The sequence below is a fragment of the Leuresthes tenuis genome, unplaced genomic scaffold (genome assembly GCF_036924035.1).
Source record: "Leuresthes tenuis unplaced genomic scaffold, fLeuTen1.0.hap1 SCAF_5, whole genome shotgun sequence".
NCBI classification, from domain to species: domain Eukaryota; kingdom Metazoa; phylum Chordata; class Actinopteri; order Atheriniformes; family Atherinopsidae; genus Leuresthes; species Leuresthes tenuis.
Genome location: NW_027325359.1, coordinates 8,247,280 through 8,270,279, shown reverse-complemented (window position 1 = coordinate 8,270,279; position 23,000 = coordinate 8,247,280). Strand labels below are relative to the sequence as shown.

General features: G+C 41.1%; 1 protein-coding gene across 1 annotated transcript; it reads right to left on the bottom strand.

Annotated features, from left to right (window-relative positions):
• Positions 1–513: 513 nt before the first annotated feature.
• On the bottom strand, positions 514–20,982 carry vwf (von Willebrand factor). Its single transcript, XM_072385776.1, has 53 exons — positions 20,814–20,982; positions 20,622–20,673; positions 20,340–20,483; positions 19,947–20,049; positions 19,638–19,846; positions 19,284–19,405; positions 17,675–17,894; positions 17,475–17,597; positions 17,286–17,397; positions 17,163–17,209; positions 16,930–17,066; positions 16,656–16,794; positions 16,306–16,406; positions 16,024–16,219; positions 15,723–15,938; positions 14,279–14,525; positions 14,099–14,193; positions 13,699–13,850; positions 13,502–13,605; positions 13,283–13,421; positions 13,037–13,171; positions 12,580–12,726; positions 12,358–12,498; positions 11,741–11,839; positions 11,512–11,668; positions 10,880–11,047; positions 10,630–10,765; positions 10,227–10,536; positions 8,890–10,054; positions 8,706–8,810; positions 7,990–8,133; positions 7,769–7,912; positions 7,495–7,659; positions 7,301–7,347; positions 7,043–7,220; positions 6,626–6,867; positions 6,339–6,528; positions 5,868–6,209; positions 5,542–5,780; positions 5,224–5,326; positions 5,042–5,113; positions 3,939–4,043; positions 3,609–3,814; positions 3,393–3,542; positions 3,198–3,314; positions 2,882–3,062; positions 2,566–2,606; positions 2,355–2,471; positions 1,941–2,039; positions 1,224–1,352; positions 1,096–1,135; positions 917–1,014; positions 514–792 (listed from the first exon to the last, which is right to left on the bottom strand). Exons 1-53 carry the CDS (start codon positions 20,817–20,819, stop codon positions 607–609), a joined length of 8,562 nt encoding a protein of 2,853 aa, XP_072241877.1. The 5' UTR covers positions 20,820–20,982; the 3' UTR covers positions 514–606.
• Between the last annotated feature and the right edge of the window lie 2,018 nt (positions 20,983–23,000).

Here is a 23,000-nt window from a genome sequence, read left to right as displayed (position 1 = left end):
GCCCCCCTGAATTGAATAAAGCCAGTATAGAAAATGGATGGGTGGATGGATAATCATAATAATTTTGGGTTATCTCCCATGGGGCAGCAGTCATGAGAGATTCATTATTAACTGTCTGATTCTTTTGTTTCTATTAATGTTGTGCCACATCTGAATTCTACAATTATTCAGTACTTTTTCAAAGTAGAGCAGTTCTATTGGAGTTTCCTTTGTGCATCGGTAACCATCAGCAATCATTATTAGTGGGGAAATTCAAAGCCTGACAGACAGGCAGACGGGTGACCAGAGAGTGTACCCTGCCCCTCTCTCAATGGCAGCTGGGATAGGCTCCAGTCCCCTCCTTGATCCTGAATTGGATTAAGGTATAAAAAATAGACGGATGGATAGATAGTTAATCTCTTGCTGAAATAAATATCAGTCACTAGCAAAAGATTTAAACATCAAAACAGTAAACATCAACTTTTACAAACACACTTTAATATGGATGTTCAGAATACAGTTAGAAAGTTTACAGAAACTGTCAGGTTTGTTTTATTGGTATTTGTGTAGCTGGATACATTTGGATTGAATACACACAAAGCGTCACCATTTATATTCTCTTTCTCTCTAGGTGCAGTGTTTAGACAGACAGTCACATTTAGTTACAGACAAAACAGTGTGGTGACTACGAGTGCCGTTTGCACACAGGACGGGAACACTGAGAGGTTCCGTCTCCACAGCCGCACAACACACACACTCCTGCTCTACGGTAGCTCTCTGCAGGGAGTACATGGATTTACTGCGACATTTGCCCTGAGAGACAGACAGAGAGATGGAGAGACACACAAACATCACAGCAACATTTAGAGAGGGTGGGATGGTGAGGAAAAGTGTTATGATTTCGTTCTTGTGTGTGTTTGTGTGTGTATTTTCTTACCTCACAGTAGTGCATCTCTATCTGTTGCTCTGACTGGCAGTCATCCACTTTGATGTAGTTAAGTCTTCCCACCGTCCTCATACACTCTGGCTCCGTACCTTCACACATGTACACACATTTATTAAAGTCAGAGAGTTGAAAAATGAAAATGCTTAATGTCTTGCAAAGGGCTCACTTACACATCTCACAGCAGGTTGTTCCAATCTGGCTGACTTTCCCCTGTAAACAAATGGAATAGAAGAACAAAAGGTTATATGGCTGTAGAAACGTGGGTGTGTGAATGCTGTGAAATGGCTGAAAACTGTACCCCTTGGTCCAGACAGGCTTGGCGGTCAAAAGGAGAGCAGGTGGTCACTCTTGTCTCCAGGACAAGATCTCCTCCACTGTTTACACCACAAGTATACAAGTTGCAGCCGTCCTCGCTAGTTGTGTTGACCTGATGAGAAAACCACACACAAGCACATGAATGCACAGAAACTGAAGGATGTCTCAACTCCTGAAATAATTTGGATGAACAAGGAGTGAGAAGAAAGGAGACCTGCAAGAGAATTTATAAGCAAGTATGCTTAAGTTTATCCTTTGTGCCACACCTCTGATGTATTGAAAGCCTGTGGCACATTATGTTGTGTTGTAAATGAACTTAAAAGTAAATTTAACATAGTTAGGAACTTTTTCGTTATTTCATCTTGACCAACTGTAACATTTTGTCAAAACTTGTTGCCTTTTTCGTGCCTTTTCCTCACCTTGCTTACTTGCATGTCAGGAGGGAGTGACAAAGACTTACGGAAAAAAGTAAGAAGAAGAATAGATGACATAGAAAGTGATCAATAAAAAGTAAGAAGAATAAATTATGACAGATTAGTCCATTTTTTACAAAAGATAACCCTTAAAAGGCACATGGTCAACATATCATATCATATCATATCATGCAATACAAACAGTTGTGTTTTACCGCTGAAACTCCTTTAATACGTCACAATTAACGAGGTCACAGGGTTCATCACTGTCTCTGCAGAACACTTACTTGCACACTGAAAACTTTTCCATCTGGCTTTTGTAGGAAGCAGGCAGTGGCAACACAGCGACCACAGCAGCTATCTTCCTCCTTTTCCAATGTGTATCCCTGTAAACATTGCAGTAAGATGTGATTGTTAGCTCACATAGGAAAACGTTGTGGGGATATCACTGTAAATGCATAGATGTACATTTTTTCTTGACATTTTCGTGCAAATCGATCATTCATTATTTACCTTTTTTTAACAGTGAATCAAGGAAAGATGATGTTGCCTCAGATTAGAGATGAGCAAGGAGGTAATATGGTCAGAGGATTAAAGCATCTTCAATAAAAAATGATGGATGTTTGACTTGATTAATTAGATATGATGAGGAAGAGAATGGTGATGGTCAAGATGGAAAGTAATCATGTGACAAGAGTTACCTTGGGGCAAGTGGGACAGGTAGTACGCCTGCAGGATAGTTTATATTTCGTCACTGGACCATCCTCCACTGTACACTCACAGTGTGTGCACACATCCACCATCATCCTCTCCCCTGCCTGCCCGGACAAATATTTCAAGACAGAACACAGTAAGTACCGTCCAAATTTCTTGCTTGTATGAAGACAATTGCTACTTTTTAGAATGACTTACTCCTATTACAGTGTGATTGAGAACACAGGCATCCATGGGGGCTGCACAGGGGAAAAAAACCCCACAAATAATTGTTATTCAATAAACAGGATGTTAAACCCTGTTTTTTTCAAAGTCAGATTTGGGATAACTGAATCTGAGTTGGTATGAGAGAGACATCTGCTGGACAGACTCTGCAACTTCAACTCATGCACAGATTTGAAATTAGAGTGAAATCTTTACGAGTCATGCATTAAAAATCTTTCTTTTTCATAGTCTCACAGCCTGATGTTTCTTACTTGTATTTATTTGTTTGTATACATGCGTATGTGTTTACCACAGTGGCAACTGGGGCAGCAGTCCTGAGTGTCGCAGCGGAGCTCAGTTCCCAACGGGCAGGTTGGAGTGTCCATAATAGCACAGCTGACATTTGTTGTAGAGATGAACACCTCATCTCTCACTTTTACACAACGATGTAAGACACATTTGTCATGTGGAGACTGCCATACCTCACCCACCTAAAAACAGATACATGGGAATAAAATCAACTGTGGGAGAGCAGGCATGACAGTAACAACAGAGAAACACGGATAGAACAAATAAAAAAAAATCATATTCAGTAATTATACTTCTGGTTCCTCCTACACACATACTTGTCTAAGGTTCCCCCCAATGAGAGTATCCCCTCCCATCTCTCCTTCTGACTCCACACAGCTAATTGGTGTGCATTTTCCACAGCACTCCTCTTTTGTTTGAGAATACTTTGAGCCCTGAAACATATGTTAAACATGCGTAAGAATCAACTTTTTTGAAACCATGCCAATTGTGCCTGTTTGCTAGTGTCTCACCAGAGGGCAGGTCCTATCGCAAACAGGCGGTTTACAGTGGGCAATGTGCAGTGAGGTGTCTTTGTCCTGTAGCTGGGTGCAGCTGCATTTTTGGCACCCTTCCTCCCACTCACTCCCCACTGGGTGAATCACGCCATCTACCACACACACCTGGGGACACAGAATGGTGACACCTCATAGAAATCCAGTGGCACAAATAGAAGTCCTAACACTCACCTTGTCAGGCAGACAGTTGGTTTCTGTGCAGCCACAGTCGTTGGTTAAGGAGGATGACACGAATCCAGTTGGGCAGGTGTGGGTGGAGTTCTGGCAGCTGCATGTACATTCAAGCACATCACAGCACCTCGTCTTTTTGACGGACAATTGGCGATGTGTTGGGCAATCAGGGGTAGCTTGAAGAGCACACTCTTCCTTTTTGCACACTGAGACAGAAACAAGATGAAAAAGAGTGTCAAAGACACCACATGTATGTGTGCTCTGTTTCATGTTTGCATCTAAATGACAGAGCAAAGAAGAGCTTGGACATCAGAGAGAATATCAGCCTACCGCACTCATGTACAGGCTGACATTCCCCGGGGTTTTTCAGGACCAGAGTTTGACCATCCTCACAGCGAGGCACTTCAGGTCGGTCACAGCTCACCACATCACACACTGAAAAATCATGGAGTCAGGTAAGCAGCAAGTATATTTGGTAACATTTCACATAAATGAAACAAGGCATTACTGTAGAATAAATAAGTAATGATCTGAAAATTTATGAATTCTTCATTAGTTCTTCAATAATAAACCAAAATTAAAGGCTATATCATAGTTAATGATAAGTTACTGGAGAGATCGACTTAAAGATGCTTTATTAATAATATATTAAGTAATGTTAGTTATATGAGACACAAAGTTACGCAAGTGATTATTCACAATCTAATAAATTATTACTTGCTTTCTCATCTCACAATTACTCTTAGAAAATTAACTGAATTTACAATAAATTCTTTGATAAACTTTCCTAATAATTTAAATGGTGTATCCTCTACCCTTGCTTAATCTTGTACAGAGGTCATGGACAGTTGAAGCCTAATCCCTAAAACAGAGACTGACAACCATGCCTCCTTGATCTAATACCCACAACCAGTTTAGAATATCCAATTAAACGAACAAGCAAACTTCACGGAGAGATTCCATCCAGCCAGCAGCTTATTACCCAGAACCTTCTTGCTATGACACAAAAATATAACTCATGATTGAGTGATTATAAGTGTTCCTAGTTTCTTATTCTGTTTCACAAATATTAAGAAATTGATTATTATGTAATGATTTACTAATAAAGTATCTCCCTGTCTTTTCTCAGTTAGCTCATTAATATCCTCCATGTAGTCCTAGATTCAGAGTTATTTATTATTTATTTATATTCAGTGTATTTATTAAAATTTTAGGAAGTATTAAGTCTTTCATGCGATGCTTCTCATTCTTCCTGCTATAAGTGTTAATGTATCTTCACACTTTGTAGTTTAAGTGATTATTCTACAAATCCATTTGTCTCTTTTTTTCTTTAGTTTATCTGCTCCACATGTCTCATTTGATGAAGCTGCTGTAATATTAGATCTGGAATTAAAAGCATACTATACTATACTATATACACTTTTTATACATACCACACTCATACTCTGGGCAGCACTTGGAATCACTTCTCTCTTTCAGGACCTCACATGGCCCACACACAGGAGCTAAACAGACATATATGACAGGTTATAAGTGTGGCAATAGTTTTCCATCTTCACAAAACTAGAGATGTAGATCGAACGATTAAAAGAAGAACAACAAAAAGTATGCCAACCTTTGATATCATTGCAGGGTCTGACAGTACAGTTGATGCGTTGTTGGTCCAAACACATGCAAATCAAACACGGGCTGTCATCTGGTACCCAACTCTGCATATGCTGTACCAACAGAAGCAAAGTATGTTCCTTTTCAGTGCTGTATTTGGTTATATTATAAATAAACACCAGGGGGTACTCATACCTCACTTTGGTACTGAGCACTTTAACGGTTTCCCCAGAATATTCTAACAGAATGTGTTTCTTTAACTAACTTGAGCTAGATTTTGCATAATTCTCTCACATATTCAGACACTTTTTCTTGATTTGTCGCTCACCGTGTATGTGCGTCCATGATGGTCGACACACTGTCCGCATGTTTCTGGTAAGATGCACTGTCCATGATGCAAAACCGTTCCTCCAGTACAGAAACAGCCTTCAGTAGGTGTGTTCATACATAATGATTCGTTACTCCTAGCAACCGACCAGTCGCCTGGCAACGCCTGTATGCTACTACAGTCCTCTACACACCCCGTCCGACATGCATCATACTCCATGGAACTCGGGCACTGTAAGGCTGCACCACAGAAGATGGTTACATTACGATCTAGGCTCAGGTGTCAAAACACTTCCACTGGATTAAAAGACATACAAACTGACTTACGACAAAGGTGGGGGCTCCTCCAGTCCACACACACACCTCTTTGTCTACAGAGGCGTGCATAGGCAGAAATAAGCTCGCACACATCAGAATCCTCACATGCCTGCTCCTCACACTTGGAAAGGAAAACCTGAACGGGAATGTATGGGTGACACGGCTCAAACACCTCTGAGCGTAGGGCCTGACATCCCATTGCTGCTCCAGACACGCACACTGCCTTCCGTTTTGGCAAGCACACACCACCATCTGCAGCCACAGTCCAGTCTGAGATGAAGGCAGGCTGGTTGATGGTTGAGCTGCCGTTCCGTAAAGACAGGACATTAACTTTCTCCTCACCACATGCTCCTAAAAGAAAGATATATAGAGAGCTCAGTAGAAAAAGGCAAACAGAAAAATGCACAGAGAGATACTTTTGGCCACCAACTTTTTTTTTTCTTTACAAGCTTTGTACAAATGTGACCCTGCATCTGTTACCGCAGAGTCCAGCAGTGTGGCCACTAGTGGTGGATGTGAGTAAAGTGATGGTAAATTCATTGCTCTGAGGAGTAAAAGTCAGGATGTAGCCATGATCCGATTTCAGCTGCAGCATCACTCCTCCATAACGCACCAACTCAAGGCCAGCATGACGCCACGGCAATGCAAGCTCTTCCTCGTCAATCATTGCCTGCTCAGAAAAACACACAAACACCCACAGTGAATAAATACACCTTTATTCCGTACACTCCCATATATTAACAGATTTCTGTGTACAAATAGCTTACCATCATGTCATCCTTAAGAAGCACCTTATATTGTCCATGGGTCACCTCCATGGCTTTCATGCAGATCTGGTTGTAATTCGCTGAGTCCTGACAAGGTCCAGTGTGAAGCTTGACCTCTGACTCTTCACTGACGCCTCTGCTTACAGTGAGCAGTGTGTAGGAGCACAAACCCTCCCCATCCAGCCTGAGAGCCAAGCCGTCAAACCTCACCACGTGATTGGTGGAGCTGCCCATGCACATGCCTGTCAACACACATCAGGCAGGAGGGAAGAGAGGAGCCAGAAATGAGATCTATTAATAAACTGGAATGCTAATTCCCAGTATTCGTTGTTACAAACAGGTGGGCAGTAGTGTGCACTTTACATAAAGGAGTTCAATCTAACTCCAAATGAAATTTGATCATGTTGCTGTACATACAAGGGCATTCCCAGTGGCAGCCACAGGACTCCTGGACTCTGACTGGAGGCATATTGTTTCTGCATGCTGGTGGCTCCAGCTTGTCACAGCTGACTTTGTGGTTCTGTACTGTCACTGCTCCACTGGGGTGGCACAGGAGAGAGTGGCAGCCATCCTCCAGCAGCCATGATTCACCAGGCTGAAACACATGGACAGAAGATAAACAGTTAATTGCAAGTCATTAGGTAATGACAGAGAAAGGTTGCGGCCATTACTCACCTTTCTCTCATTGCCATTATCGTCAACACACACTCCTGGTGGACCAGCTGAAAAACAGAACACGTAACCTTCACAATGTTGTCAACAATTATCATCAAAATGATAAACTAAATTCCTTAAAACTATGGGAAAAATAGGGACAGTCTCATTTTTTGGCAGGAAGGATAAAACTGTATGAGTGTGTCTGGAGTCACCTCTGCAGATTCTCTCTGTGTAACTGGTGTCCAGAGTTAGCAACATCCGTAACTGATCCATGTTGTTCAGGTGCAGAGTGTTATCTTGGTTGCCATGGCGACCAAGCACACTAAGCTCACTCATGTCATAGCCTAGTCCAACCCCTATGGGGAACACTGACACACCTGAGGGAACAGACTCTTATCAGTGACACAACGCTACATCTGAAAGATGAAGGGCATCTTTCAACTGAGTTGGAAAAAAACATTTTCATTTTAATGGGAGCTCAGTGACCTGCTGCCAATGCCTCATTAGCTGCCTCTTTGATATCATCAGTTGATCTGTCGGTCAGCAGCATCACCACAGCCTTGGCCACACCAACTCTCCCACCACTGACTGGCGAAATAGATGTCTGCACAGCAAATCGCAGTGCAGATCCTGCAGACAGACAGAGGACAATGAGGGTCCCTGTCCTCCAACGTGTATGTGTACACTTTAGTTAATGTATGCACTACCTAGAGCCGGAGCTGCACTGGACCTGCTCGGAATGCTCTCCACTAGCTGCAGGAGGTCTGATTTCCTTTGCTGATCCTTCCACGTGAGCTCTGCCGTGTTGGTCTCTCCATATTGAACTACACTCACCTGAGTTCCATTCGGCCCTGCGTACATTAATACAGAATTAAATATTTGGATATTTAAACACTTTTGTTGTTGTTGCTCAGGCACTGTGCTATTGATTTGAGGTCAAATAATGGACACTACATTATCAAAATGCTAAGTCTAACTTTTTGTAGTAGTTTTACATAATTACATAATGTAATTATGTGTGTGACTAATTATGTGTGTGGCTGTCAGCCTTTTTAACACTGGGTGGATTCAATTTAAAGTGGTCATGTGCAGCGCCTGAAAACTGAGAATGAATTAGAGTATAAATACTTGTATATGGAGTTATGTTTGGCTAGAAAACTCTGGGTGAACTCAGTTATAAAACTTCCAAAACTGATGTTAAACACAAATATGTAGTTCTTACAGATTAAACTGGGAATTATTATCCTCGTAATTATTTTCCCAGGGTGTACAGTATATATCTCAGAAACATTGTAAAAATGTCTGTTTGAAGTTTTGAAATGTTTTCATGAAGAATAATTGAAAACAGGTGTAAATAATTATATTATTATTAATAACTATATTAAGGCTGTAGAGCTGCATTCAGAGATGAGGTCACACCTACCTATGTCAGAATTACTGATGAAAGCTTTGACAAACATCTTCATGTCCTCAAACTGCTCTCCAGCCTTCAACAGGAACATCACATCCACAGGCGTTTTACATGGTACTGTGTAATGATATACTTACAAGTTAGCATTAACTCCCTGTGGACCGCATGAAGAAAACAAGACAGTTTACTGTTGTACCTGTGGGCGGCAAGCTGGAGTGTGTTGGGAGGACTAGGGGTGGCAGTGTAGGTGAGCGTGGCCTGATTGTGTTGTGTGTGATGTTGACTACACGGTGGACAAGAGTTGTCAAACGGTTGTAGTCCTCCACCATCAGTGGACGTTGAGGGGAGCTGAATGGTAGCAAGTCTACTTCATGTACCTTTGGTCCGACACCAATGGGAAACACATGAGTCTGGGTGCTTGTAGATGGCGGGCGTGTCACTGTATCAGTGGGAGGATTTTCTGTTACGAGGAAGACCAGCTGAGGTGGTGTGGGACCATGAGAAGGCTGGCTTGTTACCATTTCTTGAAGAGTCGTACTAACAGCTGCTGCGGTGTTTGTCTTACGTCCTCCTCTCCAACGAATCTCCCGCAGTCGTTGCAGAAGTCGGGTTCTCTGGTGCCTCAGCTCCCACCGACTGATCTCCACAGTGACTGTTACTGAGTATTGTATCACAGTGATGCGAATAAACTCTTCTTCTTGCGCCAGTTGTGAGATAACTTCCTCCAGAAAAAGGAGTGACTTGTTAAAGTTGGCTTCGCCGACAGAATCAGAGCCTTCCAGGATGAATGTCACATCTGCAGCTGGGGGGAGGGAAGAGGACTGTGTGGTGATAGCAGACAGTCCAGAAGGTGCAGTGGATGCAGGAGTGTTGGGGAGATGTTGTGTGGGATTTGTCTCCCGATGAGGAGCTGGGGACGTGCTAGTTGTGGCCTGCCGAGCTTTACCCAGTGTTGGTTTTGGTGTTTGAGGTTTCACCACCTCAGGTTCCATCCCTAACGTGCAGAGGTAATCGGTTAGCTCCAAGAGACGATCGGGCAGTTCGCCTGTGCTGCTCAGCACATAGGCCCTGTTATCTGGGTTGGCTTTGGTGATGTCATTAATTTGGCTCATGTCCACCTCTGGACCAAGTGCCACCAATAGGGTGGTGATGGCTTTCTTGCGGATCATCTTGACAATGGAACGAACGGGTCGAGGGTTTGCGCTGGCACTCAAGATAATGGCAACACGGCCAGCGTGCTCACGCTTCTTCTTGTCATAGATGTTGATGGCAAGATACTTGACAGCCTCATCCAAGAAGGCTGCATCTCCTCCTGTGTAATGAAGCTCACGCACAGTCTTCTTAAACAGCCACTTCTGAACCTGTACGTATAAACGAACAAGATAAATTGGAAGATTAAGCAACCATGTGTACATCCTTTACTGTGACTTTCAGCTACTGAATCAACAAAGCAGTATATTTCTCAGCTAAATTTTGTGTTGTCTTATTTTTTTATCTAGTTTTATTATACGTCTACATTATGTGGTAAAGTACCTGCAGGTCATATGTTTTAACTCCAGAGTGGTAAAGCAGCACTGTGGCTCGAGTGTGAGCTGAGCCCATGCGGAATCGTTCCACCACTCCCAGTATGAATTCCTTTGTTGCCTGAAATTCTTCTTCGCTGAGAGCTTCCGAACCATCCAGTAAGAAAGCCAGATCCATGGCACGGTCACACATGCCCTCAGGCATCAAAGTAGTGAAGGGCAGGGTTGTGAAGGTGTCATAAGCAGGTGTTGATGTGGGAGTGGTGAACATAGTGAGGGAGGAACAGTCTTCACAGCTCAGGGAGTTGTTATCACAGTGACTATGGTAAAGAAGCAAGGAAAAAGAAACAAGCTCTAATCAAATTATAAAGCTCTTATTAAGATGATCTGAAGTTAAGTATTCTGAGCATTACCATATCTTGCAGTTGTTTGGGTCATCATGGTTCAATATGACCTTGTTGCCATGGGAGATTCTCTGTCCCTCATGGATACACACTTGACACTGAGAAGGTTCTACGCATCGCATGGCTACCTCATCTAGAAGTTGGCCTAAGAAGATCAAGACAAAAGTTAAATGTGCCCACAATACCGAGTTTAGTCTGCCATGTGTTACAAGTAGAGATATTTGGGCATTTGTGACAGTCGTATGTTTAGTGTTGGCACCTGGCGGGCAGTAGGCATGACAGCCCTCCACACATGTCAGTGAACAATGGAGGGGTTCTGGGTGCTGGCAGGTGATTGGACAAACAGGGCCACATGTGTTATACCGCCACTGACATAGCTCTTCCCCTACACCTGGGATCTTAGGGTTCAGGTCCTCGCAGCTCATGGCTAAGGAAACAAAGGATTCATTGAAAATTAATTAGCTTAACATTAAGGACACTGGGACAAAACGTGATTCTACATTCAACAATTACATTCCTAAGTACAGAAATACAGGTTAGGTTAATTTTCTCATCAAAACTCTGAAAGAGGAAATTAGTGTAACAGCAGGGATATATTTTATAATTTTAATATCAGACTACTGAAAAAGAAGAACTAAAATGTCACAAAGGACAACAGAAGCTTATGAAAACTTCTTATTCAGTCAACAAGACTAGAAAACGAATTAATTGATTATAAATATCATATGGGAAAACAACTTGTGGGAAAGTAAAGCAAAAGAAACAGAGATTTTTTTAATTTTTTTACGCCTTTTCACCTTTACAGATTAGAATACATGATTTTGTGGTTCCGCTTGGTCAAGCAGCATGTTGCACTTTCATAACAATCTTGAAAAAATTCTCCATACTCACGGCAAAGATCATTGGACCTCCACCTGATGAATACACCCCTCTCTGAGCAAGCTTGGGCATAGGCTGCAATAACATCACAGAAACACGCACAGTCTCCCACCGATGGGCATGAGCATGCTGCCTCCACGCACATCTCTACATATGGCTCCACATCCACCTGGAGACAAAGAGGAAAGGGTAAAGGACAATAGTATCATCGGACATCTAGTACGCACATAATTTCACTTACCTGGCTGTTGCATTCTCTGAAGATGGAACCAGTTATTACACGACACGACTGCTCCACTGTTACCAACTTCACAACGTTGTCACTGCATGGAGCAGGTACCTAGACATGCAAGAAGACACATACATTTGTAATATTTGCTGCTTTGTTAATGTAACAAGGATTATATTGTCTGGTGCAGTTTTGCAATCTATGTAAAGCAATTGTAACTTAAGAACTATAAGTTTAGCATGTTTAAGAACAATAAGAGCAAATGAGGCACTAAGTCCAAGGCTCCAAACAGTCTCCCCCAGGGCCAAACAAAGCTTAGACTAGGCTGAGTTACAACAAAGGAAATCAAGCAATTATAGCAACTTAGAAATTAGTTTGAGTGAGCTCTTTCGGTCTTTTCACTATTATGTTTTTACTACATTGTATAGCAAATCCATAATTCTTTTCTGGTCTCTATACACATAAAATTTGCATACACACGATGATGTCTGGATGAGAATCTAAGTTAAAATAAATGCATTATGTTAGGGAGAAATCACAAAGGTGGAAATGAATCATGTGAAATCATAGGTAGAGATAAAAGAATATTTTATGCAAACTAACCCTTTCATGTGGGGGTTTTACTTTACCTGAGTTACATCAGCACAGCTGGGAATGACCTTCCACGAGTTCCCAAGGTGTGAGGAGTCCACCTCCAGCTGGTTGTTACTGCTCATCAAGTCATTGTTGACATTCCCATCAAAGTTACCACACAGACCACACACCCGACCCTTCACATGGTAAAATAAATGTTTAATCTAAAATATTGTGGATCAAGATCATCCAAAGATAGCGTCGTAATACATCAGTACCCTGTATGCAGCTGAGATGTGAACCAGGAGATGTGTTCCTTTGTCCCAACTCAGGGAGATGTGTTTCCCCAGCAGGAGGGTGTAAAACTGACCAGATCGGACAATCTCCACCTGTGAACTCTGCGGCACGGGCCTCTTCATCTTCACCTATGTAGATGCATATAGCACACTCACAAACCAAGTATTAAGTGTTGACAGTTTTTGTTAGAAAATTTTAAACACTGAATTTAAGATTAGTCAGATGTAGAAAAATTGTATATTGGGTATATATAATTGGGTATTTGCTTTGTTATATGCTGATGTTTTTTAACTTTCTTGCATCACAGCCAAGTTTCATGTCTGATAAATTTCTCCAATCTGCAGCAAATATCTCAGATAAATGAAGTCCTTGTGAGCAGGACAGTTTGCGTATGATTTAGTGCATGAGATAACAGTGCATGGGATTGTTGTATTTTACCTCTCCTTGCTGCATTAAGATCAATCCGCCCTGGTAAAAGATTGTGATAGTTTTTGCACAGCGATGTCCTACAATTCCACAGGCCTCATTCTCCACCAACACTCTGAAAGAACCCTCTTCTCCTTGACACATATCCTTTTGTAAGAAAAAGCAGAAAACACAAAGGAATACAAATGAATGCTTGAAAAACATACTCTGCAAAAAAATAAACTTTTTTGGAACTCTTTGGATCTTTTTGTCTTATACCTGAACAAGGACGTATTGGCAAAGGCCAGGGAAAGAATACTTGAGGCCATCAAAAGTGATGTAATGCCCCTCCCCAACAGTGCGGCACACACCATCGCAGACCTTTTCTGTGCAGTGCCACTTCCTGTTCTCACACACACTGCAAAACAAAAAAACATGTCTGACAAACACACTTTAGGTATTTCACTTTAGAATTTAAAAGACAATTCGTCATTTTACCAAGTGTTGCAGTCAAAAGCAATGGTCTGTCCTTCCGCATATGGTTTGTTGTTATGGTAACAAGGACACTGCTCTGGTTTAATGCAGTCTCTGCGGTGACGTACCTGAAATCAATCCACATTATCAATCATACTGTTCTGTTTCAAATGTTTGTTGTTTAACACAGACACACGCCTGCAACATAACACACCACCTACTGTGCCTGGAGGACAGAGGCAGCCGGGGATGCAGGCGAGACTGATACAAGGCAGATCCATATTCTGGCAGGTTCTGGCACATTCCAGGCCTTTTTCACCTGACTCACACTCTGTGTGAACAAGTGGAGGGGGGCACTGAGCTGACCGCCGCTCTGCATACACAAAAACATACATTTTACATTTAGTTACCTCAATTTGGTGATCATTTCCTTTAATTGCACATTTTCTGGAATCAAAAGGAAATAAAAAAAATAAAAAAAACATTTTATTATGCTAATATATTGTTACCTGATAAACCTAGAGACATGTTGACTGAGTGAGACCTTCCACAGAACCAACTGATTTTACAAGTCATGATAATTTAAGAAATTAAAATGCATCTAAAAATCTAAAATGATACCTCTGGACGGTGCCAAGTCATCGTCATAAAAGAGGTCAGACAGAAATGAAGTCATTTCAGTGGAGCTGCAACGCATGGAGCCCTTCTCACAGTGGCTATAGACACAATAAACAAAGGCAATGAAAGCAGTGAAGCAATGAAAACCAACATATTTCATTATATACATGCACAGCCACGTACCAGATGCTGTTATGATCTGCGTAGACGTCATCAGGCTGGTAGAGCTGTCCATCATGCAGGCAGGAGCACAGGTCAGATGTCACACATTCTCCAGAGTCACTGAGGTACTTCCCAGCAGGACAGAAACATCCCTCCTCACATATCCGCTCCCCCTCACAGCCTGCCTCAACACCAGATAATGCGCGGCATGTCCGATCGCACATACTCCCACAGGCCTGGTAGACCTGGCCTCCGGTGCACTGCAGCTCTGATAGCATCATATCAGGGGAGGATGAGTCATTAATTCTCAGCTAAGCTATACATTCTTTACCAGTCAAAAAGAGTAAATTCGCCTTTTATAACACAATGACTATTGTTATACTCTTAATTATGTGCCAACACCTGCAACAACTCAAAACTAGATAGATATGAGGAAGTTAGACTACACAAACTATGGATTTTTAAAAATGTTTGCACTGAAAACGATAACACAATTCCTATCGTGAACAGACATTAAAAAGCAAAAGTTTTCTTTAAATATCAATGCACTGTTACTTTTCTAGGTTTTTGATTTGAGATCATCAAAACATATAAAAGAAACTTGCAAGAAAAACCGTTTAGGAAATTTCCACTTGTCAAGAAATTCAAGTCGAAGAAATGTATTAACTGGTTAGGCTCTAATTAACTCAGCAGGACTTTGTCAGTTTATAAATCATCCTAGTCTTTAATTATGTGGAAACAGTAAACAACCAAACCGGTGCTAATTGGTGCCTTCAAGGGAGGCGAAGGCTATAAAAAGATATCACAGTGCATCCAGCTTGCAATTTTCACAGATGCAAAATGTCATTAAGAAATGGCAGTTCGGAGTGGGAGTGGGAGTGGATTTCGTGAAAACCCAAGACAATTTTCAGATGAAGATAACTTGCGACCTAAGATCGCAATTTGTAAGGGTAAACTGATGGAAAAAATTAGCTGCATTTGATAAAAAAGAACACCTAATCAACTGGGATGAAATAAGGGTGGAAATATTCTCGTTCAGGGTTGTGAGAAATGCAGGAGTGCAAGAAATATCAGCAAATTTCAGTAAGATTACCGAAGCCAAAATGAGGTTTCTGTAAACTGACAATGACCCAAAGCCTATTTAAAATTTCACTATCAAAAAACACCAACTGGGGGTTTGAGTGGCCCTGAAGTGGCCTTTAAAAATAGATTAAAAAAAAACAGTATAAAAATACCAGCCAGCATTATGGAAACGACAAAAGTGAGTGAAAAATTGCAAATCAAGACCAGACAAATGACAAAAAAAGTTCACAGTCTGTATCAGTAACATAAATAGTACAGTTAGGTCTCAGTACTGCTGCTTATCTAGTCATCATTGTTCTGTCTAAAAGGGGACAGAAATGTTCCTTTTACACTTGTGTGTGTTTGAATGATTAGCTGTAAATGAGTTTAGAGTGAGAGTTACCACAGAGGGAGGGGGACCTCCAGTTGAGCAGCACTCCTCTAGCAGAGCAGGCAGCCGCATAAGCAGACAGAGCAGAGCAGAGGCACTCTTCGCCGTCCTCACACGCACACACATCATATCGACAAAATCGCTGGAATGGGCCAGGGTTCACCAGAAAGTGGCACGGGCTGAACACTTCCGACATCATCACTGCGCACGCCTCTTCGGCAAAACGCACTGAAAGGTGCCAGAGGATAACAGATTAGTGTTGTGTCATTTTTGGGGCTTTTGGTTTACAGGTTTATTCATGTGCAGAAGATACCTCTCTTGGGGTTGATAGCACACGGATCAGTCTCATGCTTTTGGGTGGATTCACAATCTCCGTTGATCCTCCAGGTCTGGCCAAATGCCTGAGGATTTGCTTCAACCAGCCCAGAGCCAGACAAGAAGTCATCACCTTGGTTACCGTTATAGTTCCCACAGAGACCACAGGTGTGCCCCGCCCATTGTGGTCTCAGCTGGGGAGGTTCAAAGAATTTAGTAGTCACTTACTTATTCTTTATCATCACCAAAGACATTTTTAACAAACATAAATGGACCTAACCTTTAGAAGTACGCGTCCCCGTCCATCCCAGTCCAGACGAAGGTCATCACCAAGCTTTACACGAACAGAGGACTGAACAGATCTCTGGATATGCAGTCGACCTGTGAAATTGAATACACGGCAAAGTTACTATTTTAATTCTATATCAATGTTGATAAATAATTTAAACAATTCTAAAAAGCTCTGCTGAAACATATGGCAGTTTTAGTGTTTTTTATTATATAGGCCTTATAGGCCTTATTATTAAGTACAGAGTATAAGTACAGTTCCATATATGGTATAATATTTTATATGCTGAAAGGGAACTGTAAAATGTAACTCTTATCCACCTATCTGCTAAAATAGCTTACCGTGATGCATTGGTGTTTGGATGTCCATGCTGTTGACAGAAACAATTCCTCCATGTTTTAGCTTCACTGTCAAGTTCTCCAGGGAGGGCAAACTGAGTGTCACTGAGCGTGTACACACAGCATTTTGATCATCTGCACACTGAAACAGAATACAACAACTCAAATGAAATACAGCCAGTGGCATTAGACATATTATCAGTTATTTTTCAAACTTGTTTGGGAGAAGAACAAATTCCATATTTGTTTTGCAATGAAAACCACAAACATGCATTACCTGTACATTCTCAATTATGATGGAAAAGTCATTATTTGTGCAGTCCTTTGCCAGCAGATACTGACAGTGGCCAGTGAAGGTGAAAAACTTGTTGTCAAAGCTCTTGAAGTGAGACTGGCCAACAACCAAGCACTCACCTACACACAAACATCAAGGATATAATACAAATAATAAGTAACCCAAGACATAGTTTATAGGTAGAATGTGTTATTATAACTGGACATCTGTCTAACCAGGGCAGCCTTCGTTGGTACATTCCCAGGATCCATGGCGGCACACACTGCAGACAAGAGGCATTAAGATGCTTTACTGTGAATGTGCTTAAGCATATTTGTGTATGTATTTTGCTCTCATACCATGTGTTGCAGTCCTGAGAGATAGTAGATCCTGGAGGGAAATGCCGCCCCATGTGTGCACAAGAACACTGAGACACCTCCACACAGCGATTGCCATCCAAAACCTTTCCAACTGAAACACACATGCATGCCATGTTAAAACCAGCAGCACTATGACTGAGAGAACGGTTAAATATGGTAGATATTTACCGGGGCATGTACAACCATCTACACACGCTTCCTTGCAGACCTCCTGTATGTTGAGGCTATGGCAAGTTGTCGAGCAGGACTTGGTGCATTCACTGTACTGCATCCCAATTGGACACTTGGGGACTGCACATGCAAAAACATATTCACTGTAGATTTTACTTCATAACCCTCTGCAGCTTTATAACATCTGACAAACTTACAACACTGGCTCTCTTCCAACCAGCCACGCAGAAGCATCCCGTGAACATGGCATGTGCGAGCGTACTCCAACAGGATTGGACAGTAACAGTCTTCTGTGTCCTTCTGGTCACAATGGCAGGCCTCTGCCTGACACAGCTCCAGGAACGCCTCAGGAGAGACCAGGTGGGCACAGTGGAGAAACACTCTGGAGGTCTGCAACACACTGCAGCTGGACAGAATCTACATGAATACACACACACACACAAAGAATTACAGTTAAAACTATCAGGTTAGGTAAAGGGAAAATGTACAATATTAGACAAAATGAAAAAAGTAATTAAAATAGGTCAGTAACTAATAGAAAAATTCCAAAAAATGTTTTGATTGTTGGTGCCTAACATCTTCATTTTTAAAATGTTTTTATCTGCTCACTTTTTGAATAATAGTAGATTAATACACATTCGTTAGTTTAAAGTTAACAAAATAGGCTTATAATGCCATCATGATGGAAGCAGAGTATTAACTCATTCAACATGATAAAACTTCATGGTAAATATACGCAATAAGAAGTACTGCAAATAGAGAAAGACAGAACAACAATTAAACATACTTGAAAAAAATCTATAACTTTTAGTCTTTAGATAAGTCGTTGAGGATTCTTGCGTGAATCTAGCCTTGTTCAGCCATTTGACAGTGACAGAAAATATTTCTTAATGAAGACAAATGTTGAAGACTTCAGGTTGACATGAGGTTTGTACTGTTTTTCACATGTATGTCTTTCTGTGCTGCAAAATGTTCTCATTGAACTGGCTGATGTTTTTCATAATTTTCCCACCCACAAAGACTACTCTTGTTACAGAACTGCACCCACACCTGTTAGATCTGTCTGCTTACCAGCTGGTCTTTTCCAAAGACACTGGGCTCACTTACCATTCCAAGGATACTCTAATCCCTAAGCTTTATTTCAAAACATGACTGAACAAATCAAAAACAAAATATCAGTTACTTCAAAATTCATTGGGCAAAATTAGACTCTGGGAGAACAAAGAAGTTTATTCTTTTATAAGATGAAAACTGCAAGCAAGCGCCTGACAGGAGCGGAGACCAGGGTGGAGAAAAACGCACGACAGAGATCCTTGGACACAGCCCATAGACAGATTTAAAGGCAACATCTAATGAGATATTCTCTGTAACAATTATGATGTAATGCCTGGGGATTTTAGGATACAAGCAGAAGTCCACCAGTTTCATTGTTGCTTATTTTTGACTGACACAATTAGATGTGAAATTTTACCTGATAATGTCAAACTTATAGGAAATAAATGTATTAAGAAATGAATAAATTAATTTATTATTGGAAATAAATAACAAAAGTGCTTGGGTAGTAAGTGAACCACAGCTTAGAGTTTGCTGCACAACAAAACAGCTTTCTAACAGTGGTGGCTGTCAAGCTCTGGTCAAGCCTCACGTTTTTGGAAGTTTTTGTTGGGCTTCCTCATACTTTCTGCCTGTCTCTGTTCATAACTGAAATTCTTATATTGTGAGGAGAAGTTTCTATGGGTACCTAGAAAGGCATTCTTATAAATGTTCAGTCTTGTGTATGTATTTGTGTGTTAAGTTCCTTCTTACCGCTGCTGTCCCTTTTGTGCTGTTACAAGACTGAGTGGGATTTGAAACACGTCGACATGACTGATCGGCTCCCTTCACGGCCCATGAATTTGCAAAATCATAACTGTCCTCTGTCAAGAATCCTGAAAGCACACACAGAGACAAACAAAATGTCTCCTTAATCTCATCCTACCACCACAGTCTTTGTTGTTTTTTTTTACCTTATCTTTTCCTGTACGTTGCTACTCTTCCTGTTGCTGAGTGCCTGTGAGTCAAAGCATTTCCTAAATTCCAACACTACTGAACTCTCCCTTGTTTCACTCTCAAAATCCCACATATCCCCATATGCATCCAGACAATTCAAGCCAATCATACCCTCCTGAGCTGTATATTCATCAGCTGAAACAGCATTGAAGTTGCCACAGAGGCCACAGGTGCGATTGATATGTCGTTTGGTCAGTGTTAGGGCGATGTTGGCAGCATTATCAATGCTGACAGTGAAGCCAAACTCTTCACTCCAGAGCTTATAAAAACCAAGCTCTGATCCCACAAAAACAGCATGAGATGCATAGGGCAGAGACAGCCTGCAAAAAAAGAGGACACAGATCAAGCTTCTTCTAAACCAAACTGGTGTTACTGTCAATATCAACTAATGCAAACACAGCAACTTTTGTATCAGTTGACCTTTTTTCTCCTTGCGAGAGCTGTCCATCTACAGACAGGTGCAATTCAAAAGCGTCCCCCAGAAACAGTGTGACTCCAGTTCTTTTGCCATTGTGAAAATCCCCTGTAGATCGAAAAGCACAATTTCAGAACAGTGATATTGTAACACCAAACTAAAGTTTAAACAAATTAGAATACAATATGATTCTACATAGATTTTTCAAATTAGTCTCAATGAGCAAGATATCTATTTTCTAATCGTCTCTTATTTGATATTCTGCTTCGAGCACATTGCTTTAGCTCACAAACAGCAATAGCAACACACTAATCTCCAAAATATAAGCATTACACTTCATGGGAAATCAGAAGTGCTTGTCCTTTTTTTTTTTTTTTTGCTGTCTGAGTGTGACTCACCCAACAGTGTGAAGGAGTGATGGTTGCAGTCCCCAGCCAGAAGATAGCTGCAGTCTCCTGGAAACTCATATAAAACCCCATCAAATGTGTGAACATAATGTCGTCCGAAGAGACTGCATCGTCCTGTCATGCCTGCCACGCAAGCTGGACACACACAAAGATTTAAATGAGTGTCAAAGTAAAAGTAAGGACATCGTATATATCATATATCTTACATGTTGATAATCAAGAGGAGTGAAGAAAAGACTAAATAAGTCTTGCATTCTCTGATATGACACTCACCTGCTAAATGCAGGAAGACACAAATTTCTTGTAAATACCTTTTCATATACACCTGAAACACAAACAGAAACGTTTTCCAATGTCACCAACACCTAGATTAAGATCATTATCCTATGATGCATTACTCTGTGTTCTATGCTCAGCCTGTTTCAAAACCCTTCCTTTAATTCTCCATATTTCAAATAGTCCTACCTCCATGGCTCCAAACTCCAGAAAAGATGAAAAGGGATTAAGAAAATCAAAAAATCCACGTTCAAACCTCAAGCAGTCAGTGCATTATGAGAAAAAGAGATGGCCAAACATCTCCTAAATCTTCATGTGCACACAAAGGCCTTCAAGCAACTGGGAAGCTCTATTTTATATCCTAACCCATACTCCTGCCAAGCCCTCACTGGCTTTCCCTGAAGACCCCTCCTCTTGCCAGGTTATGTCAAGAAGCAGTATCATTCTGTCCACAGCTCAGTGCTTGCAGACTGACACCATCAAACACACTCGGCAGGACAATTCCAGGATATGCCCACTGATCGCCGGGCTGAGTGATTAGACTACACATACTCATCTGTATCAGCGCCAACCCAAACAACTCTGTGGAAAACACACTTACCAGCAAAATCTCACGTAATAACACAGCTTTCGTGGTGCCACATGCAAAAACACATGACTTGGCAGCGCCAAAATCACACACGCAATACTGGGAACAAGTTCTGATCAACACTCTCAGGTAAAAAAAAAACTAGAACAGAGACAGATAAAAGAAATGAATAACATTCAATGTCTGAGTCACAATGTCCAAAATATAAACAAAGTTTTGTTATCTGTAAGGAATAAAAAATCTAAACTGTCTGTTCAATTCTATGTCCATCCGATTCTGGTACCACTTTGTCACAGCATGTTTGATTGAAACAACTTATACACCCTAAGATGTATCAGCAATAATTCTGGTAAATTAGACCAGATGGATTTAATATGTTTTACATATATCAATTAATATTTGCGTTTCTATAACTGTCCTTTAAAACAGAGACTGTAAACTTGAGTAGTATTCTCCATGGTGCTTGGCAGGAAAATTATCATGATACATTTGCATTTGATTTGTTTGAGTAAGTAAAGTCTAACTGATAATAAGACAGGCAAACTGAAAGGGTGTGAAGAACGAGAATATAGAAGAAGCAGTAAAATAGATACAGACAGATGGTCAATGTAGCTTTGTAGTAGTGAGAGGTTTCAGTAATGTTGTGATAGTAACTTCACTTTCCAATCAGCAACCACATATGCAGCTATGTTAGTAGGAGAAAATAAGGTTATATTTGTAATAAACAATCAATTCTGCAATCAGTTCTGTAATTATTATAGCAACAATCTGTCAGTAAAATGGGTTTTGTAATGACTAATTAATCATTTGCACATCGACAACCTAGAAAATGTTATGAGAGATTTTTGTTTAGAGAGTCAGCAACATCTTTTTTATTTGGAAATAAAGTGGTCAAAGATAGCTTTCATATTGATGACAGCCCATCTGTTTTCTGCTTAAAAAAGCCTATAACAAAATCATTAATCAACCCAATATAGTGTGGTGTATAAGGGATGGTCCCCTTCAAACAGCCTGTGTGTATATGGTAAAGGAAGAACTCTGCAGACAGACTTGGTCGAACACAGAGGCATTCTATTGTCAACCAGGTCCGTATCAGAATTACAGAATGATGCATCAAATCTGGAGAGATCCTTGAAGCCAAAAAGTCTGTGTCATCTCTCCCTCACTGGGAGTGCTTTTCCCAGATATATGTATATCTATATATCCCTGGTGTGGCTGGCCTGGACATTCTTAACTGAGGGAGTTAAGCATGGGTGCTAAGGGATGTTTCTCCAGATGTTTTATGTTTACCAGTCTTCATCTCCTGTCTGGACACAGAAAACACACAGAACCCGAAGCCTTCATGAACCTCTGTTAAGTGTCAGACACTACAATAGCTAATAAGTATAGTTTAAACCCCTGCTGGTAAGGTGACTCTATAGAAAGTGACGCACTTTTGTTGCCAAAAAGAGTACACTGCAGCAGGACTGTTGTGAAAGCTTGATGCAGACAACAAAACACACAGTTTTAAGAAGCACGAATATCAGCAAAGATCCCATAACAGTGTGTGAAACTAATGTTTTTGTTTGTTTGTACTCTGCAGATGTGTGGAACATGTATTATTATCAGAGAATTACAGAAAGCTCGCGGGGACATAGCATGCTCGTGCGTCGTGTTCATTCATGTACAGTATATTAAATCCGAGCACGCGCGTTTCTTATTCTGAGAGAATGACGTAATCGCACTGCCCAGGGTGCTGCAGGAACTTGCAACCAAAAAGCCCACAGCAGGGAGCTGCACAGCGCATT

Bases quoted from the DNA above. Each gene is read 5' to 3' on its own strand.
- vwf (XM_072385776.1), bottom strand. The intron at 19,847-19,946 runs GTCAACTGATAC...CTTTTTTTGCAG, and splicing joins CTCTCGCAAGGAGAAAAAAG to GCTGTCTCTGCCCTATGCAT. The intron at 4,044-5,041 runs GTATGTATAAAA...ATGATTTTTCAG, and splicing joins CTGCCCAGAGTATGAGTGTG to TGTGTGATGTGGTGAGCTGT.